Source organism: Ananas comosus, linkage group 18 (genome assembly GCF_001540865.1).
Source record: "Ananas comosus cultivar F153 linkage group 18, ASM154086v1, whole genome shotgun sequence".
NCBI classification, from domain to species: domain Eukaryota; kingdom Viridiplantae; phylum Streptophyta; class Magnoliopsida; order Poales; family Bromeliaceae; genus Ananas; species Ananas comosus.
In genome coordinates this window covers 253,351-260,426 of record NC_033638.1, presented here as the reverse complement: position 1 = coordinate 260,426, position 7,076 = coordinate 253,351, and the positions used below count along the sequence as shown (strand labels likewise).

The following is a 7,076-nucleotide window of genomic DNA, read 5'->3' as shown; positions in this document are numbered from 1 at the left end:
CGACGATGTAAAAATATACTGTTTGTTTTCGTATGTAATATTGTATTCCGCATATTGCGGTTAGTTGGTTACTATATATTTTCTGCAGTCCAATCGGTTACTTTATGTGCGGTGAGAAACGACGATGTAAAAATATACGGTTTGTTTTCGTATGTAATATTGTGTTCCGCATATTGCGATTAGTTGGTTACGATATATTTTCTGCGGTCCAATCGGAGAGCAGAAACATATCCCTATATATTTTTTCTCAACTCCATTCTATCTAATAGCGTTAGATAGAGCTTAATACCAAACTAAGTTTTATCCAATTAGAAAATTTTATAAAATTATTTTGAAAAAAAAAAGAGTCAGAAAAAATACTAAGTAGTAACAGATAAGAGTGGGGCCAAAGAGCAATCCTAATTATCACAGTTGAGTGGATGTGGTGGAGTTGAAGATGGGGATTTTGCGGCCGAGAAGTGCGGATAATTACCCTGCCTCTCTCTCTCTCTCTCTCCCTCCTCTCTCACACGTACAAACAAATCATATCCATCCATCCATCCATCTACTATATAGTATATATATATATATATATAATAATATACCATTACATTACATAAATCACACAGTAATAATTATTACCTCTCCTCATTCCTGTATCAGATTCAGAAGCATCGATCTCCGAATTGCAGGTCCTCCTTGTTCAGGTTAGTGTATGTCTACTAATTCTTCTGCTCTCTTTGATGAATGTTTCATGTCGATTTCTGTAGTTCAGATCTTATATGTTCCTCGCAATTACCGATGCGCCGCTATTTGAATTTCGTCAGAAATTAAGATTTCGCTAGTGAAATTGTGCGATAGATGCCATTGGTTATTTATATATATTATGAGCAAACATATTCTTTGTATTTTGATTAAGCATACTGATTTGTGCGTAGAAATATTCTTCATATTGGAAGCAAAATTTACGGAATATATTGTAATTTGAACTTAACTGTTGCTCTGATGAACATATCCATCAATTTATCAATTTGCTTTTCATGCAACGATTGCGAGAGATAAGTAACAAAGGTCTAAATTTGGCGGTGCAGATGAACACCTTAAACCAGTCCATGATCGGCGGCGGCGGCGGCGGCGGCGGCGGCCGCCCAGTGTTCGCATCGGGAGAGTCTGATGCAAGGCTTGCTGATGGACTGCAATCATGCTTGAAGGCAGCCCAACAGCAGAGCAGTACTCTGACATTTAAAAGTGCTGCAAATCATTCCTCAAGAACTCGGGCGCGAAAGGAAGAGCCACTGGCGTGCGTGGAAACCGATATTGCTGCTATTATCGAGGACCAGAGATGGAATTCTCGCAAGCACGACGAGACTGGCGCCAGAATCGACGAGATGCGATTCGACTCAGCCCGTCTGCTCTGCAGCGGTGAAGTCAGAGATAGTCTCGGATCAGGACATAAAGCAACAGTGAGCGATGTCGTGGAGTTCCAGCCTCTAACTCCTCTGAGCTTCTTGCATAATTCGCTGCTTCTCGAGGAGAAGTTGAGTACCAGTTCAAGAGACGAGAGCACTCGTGACGACGACGACAACGACGACAGATGTAACTCCGTGCCTGCCAGTGTTCGTCTATTCGTGGCTGTTTCTTCTGCCGTGAAGCTGGACGCAAAACAGCTGCGTCTCATTGCCAAGAAGATGCAGAGGATCACCGGATTCCCCAGCGTGAGGATCCAAAATACGGTGGATCCTTCCTTAATCGCGGGCTTTGTTGTGAGCTACGGAAATGACGAGTCGCACGTCATAGATCTTAGTGTGAAAGGCCAATTGGCGGTGCTGGCCGCTCGTGCTGAATCTCTCGATCGGACTGCCATCCTCAACTGCCATCAGGAGAGCTAGCTACCTAGCAGGAATCACAAGCAATGGTACAAGCGCAGATAAATCATCGATTGACTGACGGTCTTCTGCTGACCGTAAAAACTAATATTTGCTCACTCCCGAGTGGGTGAAAGTATTTTTCCCCTGTATATGTGCCACTCTATTATACGATTACTGCAACCGACAGTTTTCTATCTCACTTTGCAAATTAAGAGATGTACAGTTATATTCTGGCCGTATGTAAAAGAGTTGCATGTTTTCTATTCTACCAGTAGCCCTATGTTTGCCACGGTTCGCGAGATGAAATAACAGAGTCTTGGATGGAGTAAACAATCGCGGCTTGAAATCAATTGCATATGTATTCTGTACAAAGATGGAAAGAAGATAGAAGATTTGAGCTTACTGGAAAAACCAAACATTGAAAATTGTGTGTTTTCAAACATCAAAACCTCAAATCTAAATCTCCGTGTGGATGCCGCTTACCTGAACAAATGAATCCTCCAATAAGCCCATCTCAGATCACAAGAACACCACACAACTTACGGTACTTAACAAATCACAGGTAAGAACTAAACAAAAAGTTGGTGTTTCCAATGGAATTCAACTTTCCTACATATAGTCCATCCTGGTGATTATTTACCGGTCAGCTAAGCCGATAGGAATCTAAATCTTTGGAAGCATTCATTCATCGAGGGCTCCATAGCTTCAAGGACTAGAAGAATTATAGCAAACTCTGAGACTTCATAGGTAGAACAACGACGGGACATAGAACATCATGATATACCTCCTCATTACTTCATTATTAGCATTTACTCTGAGGCTTTGGTAAGAAAGAAAGAAAAATAAGAGAGAGAGAGAGAAATAGTGATAAACATTCTACAACGATCCCAGAGAACCTGATGGAAAATATTGAAAATATTGAAAACATTTGTTCTGTCATGCTGTTCTTGCAGCATGACAAACTATGAAAGGACTGAAGAGCCTCACAGAAAAGCATAACAAAGAATGTAAAGTTAAACCATCAAATGTGCCACACGAAATGCTCAAGTAGCATCGACTCATCAAGAAAGTTCGCCATCAACTTTATTTATTACTCAGTACATGAACTGTTTGTTGGTCACGACATACCATCAGTAGATGAAGAAGGACGGAAGAGATGCAAAGCATATATATACATACTTAAATAGAACATCAAACACCAAAGTTCAGGAACTTCATGCAAACATAACTTTTCGCCATCATCACTAAGCGGCACACTAGAAGAGTTTAGGATCCCTTAATTCTAGTAACCGCCTTGTATGTAAGCATTGAGGCGGTTCAGTTCCTCCCTATGCTCGGTCACCACAGCACGGACAACATCTCCAATGGAGACCATTCCTTTCATACCCGTCTCGTCAATCACCGGGATGTGCCTAATACGGTTATCTGCAAACAACAAGCAACCATATATTTACGGCACAACTAGCAACCAATATTTCCTCTTCCCTTAGTAATTACTGATTCGATATGATGTCAGAGGCAATAGTAAACCTGTCATCAGCTGCATAGCTCGCAGAACTTTAGTATCCGGAGTCACTGTGATCAGCTTGTTCTGTTCATTTGGACATAATAATCATTAAAAAGATGATAAACTGAAAACAGAAGATGGTTCATCTCTCATCGTAAAACTCTTTTCGACACTACTCGTAATTTTGTTAAAGCATTCTTTCAGTGAATTTTTCCTATGGTAACAGGCACTTCAAATGGCGTGAGTACCTCCTCAGTCATGATGTCACCAACTTTAGTTGATTTGGAAGATCTTCCTTGCACAATAATTTTCCGGAGATAATCTGAAAAGAGACAAACATTAGTTTGTATTTTGAACAATCGTTCCTGATTTACAAGAGTAAAAGACAAGTAAATACTAACAATTATTTTTATTCTTTGATCATTACAGTGCTTTTTATGCTCTAAAATGAAGAGGAACGGTGCTTTGCTTATATTGCAAAAATTAGTTGATTAACCTCATCCTCAGAGATAGGTACTGCAACAAGGACTATTAAAGGTTAAAATTATGATTAAAACTTTATTCCTATCCACAATTACAACCCTTGATTTTGTAGCTGATAACTGCAGATTATTTAAGCACTAGTACTAGACATTTTCAAGTTGCAACCCAACTTAGCACAAACTTTATCTCCGACAAAAGTGTAGTTGGTTACCTTAGTCATCAGAAAGTTAAAAACAAATCAGTTATTTTATTTTGAGATATGCCTCCTCGAATCTTTCATAATCACCTCTAATCATGTCATTTTCGAACTCTACCTTTTCCAACGCCTAATGGTTTTATTTACTCTTTCATACTGGTCTACCGACACTGTGGATCCCCTCTAAAAACTATAAAGAGGTCCCTCCCTCTATTTGATCCCCTGTTGAGATGACTCCTACCTTGAACTGTCGCCTTGATTTCCAATTTTATCTTCTCTTCGATAATCATTCAATTTGATGGAATTGAACCAAAGAGAACTTAATCACCCCACACCACATTTCCCTTTAAAGAACCTGACTACTGATTCTACTCAAAAGGAGATTCTTCCGAGAAGATTACCAAGTTAGACAGTTTTTAAGTTTTAGTTGTTATGTTAAATTATGCGGTTCCGTGATGCCATAAAAAGTAAGTCTCGGTGAAGAAAATTGCTGGTTACCTCTCTCGGTAATAATTCCAGCAATCCCTTTCTCTTCTCCAGGTTTTACCACCACCAAAGCTCCGACATTGTGCTGCGTCATCTGAAAATGGAGTAGAGTTAAACCATCAGTAATGTCTGAGAGATTGTTTAGAGGGAGAAGGGCAGCTCTCGCACACTACAAGAGATGTTAAAGAGCAGAAGAATACATACTGATTTCACAGCATCATAAACAGTCTCTTCGGTAGTGCACCAAAGCCATGACCCGTCAGCGCTCTTACCTTTATCTTTCAAGATATCAGCAATAGTGGTGCTCTCAAATCCGTGCTCTTCTAATCGAGAGGAAGAAACTGACTGGAAATGTGAAAATACAGTGGGCAGCATGGCAGGATTCACGATGCGGACATGTCGAAGAATTGCACTCTTGAGGACACCTCCACGGGATCGAATTGCTTGAATTGCTCCTTGCATTTTCCTGACTTGGATGTTAAAGTTAGCCATATAATGCACAAAAGTTAGACAACATTGGGACGAAAAGAGTTAGACAACATTTTGCAAATTGTTTTAATAATCACTTACGAAGTTAAAACGAAAGAAAACTGATAGTAAAATGAATAAGTTAAAAAAAAAAAAGAAGAAAACTGATAGTAAAATGAATGACATCTTTCAATATTTTCCCAGCTACAGGAAAAAAAAAAAGTTCAGAAGAGAGAAAAACAACAGCAAACTTCTCAATGGGTTTTTTTTCCCCGCCCTCTTTACAAACATACCCATCAAATGCCCATCAATATCCGTGCTAAAATACCGACCGTCCCTAGAGCAAGTGGCAAAAGGTTTGGTGGTTGGTACCCGAGACCCAAGTTCAAATTCTAGTTGATTCATATTTCCAGCTAAGTTTATTTCTAAATGAAATAAACGAAGCGGGTAGCGTGCTTACCTATCTCTCTCTCTCTCTCTCTCTCTCTATATATATATATATATATATATATATATATCCGTGCTAAAATTACTCATTTAGAGAAAACTTTTGTGTGTGTGTGTGATCCTACATAATGGAAACTCGAATCACTGGGAATTTGAAGGTGCTTGCCAAGTTTCATTCGGATGCAAACACACTGACACAGATATTAGAACTTATAGAAGGATCTAAGGCCTAGTTCGATACCGTGGTGGCCAAAAGCACCATTTTTATACTTTAAAAGATTGCAGTTGCAACCGCTATCAGAGAAGCATGCATGTGTGCTTCTCCAGTTGCAGCTGCAGCCGCAATTTTTATAATATAAAAGAGGAAAAAGATTGAAAGCGCTTTTGAAATTTTTGGACTTGCCATAGCATAAAAATGATGCTTATAGCCACCGGATTACGAAACTAGGCATATAAGTAAGAAAAGAATGATGTAATCCAATCTCCCCATGAACTCTTCTTATCAGGACAATCGGTATTTGGTACTACTAACACAATTGGTCACTCTTCATCAGAAAGTAAAGTTATTGTGGCTGGAATAGATCAGTGCAGTTTTCTCCGGGATTTCGACATCAATCTCCAGCCGGACGAACCGACAGCACAGAAATACAACCCGACGACCATCTACAGAAACAGAAATCTATATATCCTGGATAAGAGGATTGAATCAAACAGACACCCTGCAACTCACAAACCCGTAGATTCCAGAAAAAAACAATAAATAATAACAAATAATAATAATAATAATAATAATAATAGAATGGAATACTCGTCTCTCAGTCACCTGCAAGCGTAGGAAAGGCGTCGGCGGAGAAAGGAGAGGGCGAGGGGAGTCGCAGAGGAATGGGGGCGAAGTGAGCGAGTGAGGAAGAGAGAGAGAGAAACCCTACCACTCACCAACACCTTCTAGTCTAGTAGTGCAGAGTAGTGATCCCAAACGAGTCATGTTTAGGTGGGGTCTTATCATTTTATCAACAACAACTATTCCTTACCACCGATCGTTCCCTGACCAAGTGGCAAAAAGCATATTCCAAATTTGAATCCTAATTAATTTATATTTTTAATTAAATTTATTTTTAAATATAATAAATGAAGTAGGTAGTATGCTATCTATTTAAAAAAAAAAAAAAAACTCTTTCTTACCGATCGTTCCTGTGACAAATGACTTTTGATTGATACATAAAATTTTAAGTTCGAATTCTAACTGATTCCTAAAATAAACAAGTAAAAATATAACAGCGTCACATCAATAATATATTATAGCTATTTTTATATTATTCCCCATCTAGCTATTGTCATGCCATAACTTAAATGGGGAGGAGGAATTTGACGATTTTTGTCTCGGTGCATTGCCCTATTCATATACTTCAAAAATATTTTATTTATCTTTCTTTTTTTTTTCTAATATACCCCTTGTATATTCTTCTGTTATTCCAAAATATTCATACAGTTACTCCCGTTAAGTTAATTTCGATTAAATATGAGTTAAATATCTATCACAGTTAAAAAAATTAAAATGTCATTTTTGTCCTTAACTTAAGGGCAAATAAGAAATATTAGTAATAATAGAAGGGTATATTTGAAAAAATCAAAACGCAAAATC

General features: G+C 38.5%; 2 protein-coding genes across 4 annotated transcripts; one reads left to right on the top strand and one right to left on the bottom strand.

The window, feature by feature from the left end:
- LOC109724006 lies at positions 519-2,177 on the top strand. 2 transcript variants are annotated; one of them, XM_020252589.1, is made up of 2 exons: positions 519-692; positions 1,071-2,177. In XM_020252589.1, the coding sequence occupies exon 2, from the start codon at positions 1,071-1,073 to the stop codon at positions 1,866-1,868; it is 798 nt and encodes a 265-aa protein (XP_020108178.1). In that variant the 5' UTR covers positions 519-692; the 3' UTR covers positions 1,869-2,177. The 2 variants fall into 2 exon arrangements, with proteins under 2 accessions (XP_020108178.1, XP_020108177.1); XM_020252588.1 differs by having other exon boundaries at positions 521-686.
- LOC109724007 (CBS domain-containing protein CBSX3, mitochondrial) lies at positions 2,906-6,423 on the bottom strand. Of its 2 annotated transcripts, none has more exons than XM_020252591.1 (6): positions 6,258-6,423; positions 4,724-4,989; positions 4,532-4,613; positions 3,603-3,676; positions 3,378-3,438; positions 2,906-3,272 (listed from the first exon to the last, which is right to left on the bottom strand). In XM_020252591.1, the coding sequence occupies exons 2-6, from the start codon at positions 4,979-4,981 to the stop codon at positions 3,130-3,132; spliced, it is 618 nt and encodes a 205-aa protein (XP_020108180.1). In that variant the 5' UTR covers positions 4,982-4,989; positions 6,258-6,423; the 3' UTR covers positions 2,906-3,129. The 2 variants fall into 2 exon arrangements, with proteins under 2 accessions (XP_020108180.1, XP_020108179.1); XM_020252590.1 differs by having other exon boundaries at positions 4,724-4,985; positions 6,258-6,422.

Coding starts and splice junctions, on each gene's coding strand:
- LOC109724006 (XM_020252589.1), top strand. CDS start 1,071: ATGAACACCTTAAACCAGTCCATGATCGGCGGCGGCGGCGGCGGCGGC.
- LOC109724007 (XM_020252591.1), bottom strand. CDS start 4,981: ATGCAAGGAGCAATTCAAGCAATTCGATCCCGTGGAGGTGTCCTCAAG. Junction 3,439..3,602: donor GTGACATCATGACTGAGGAG/GTACTCACGCCA, acceptor CCAAATGAACAG/AACAAGCTGATCACAGTGAC. Junction 3,273..3,377: donor AGCTATGCAGCTGATGACAG/GTTTACTATTGC, acceptor TGTTGTTTGCAG/ATAACCGTATTAGGCACATC.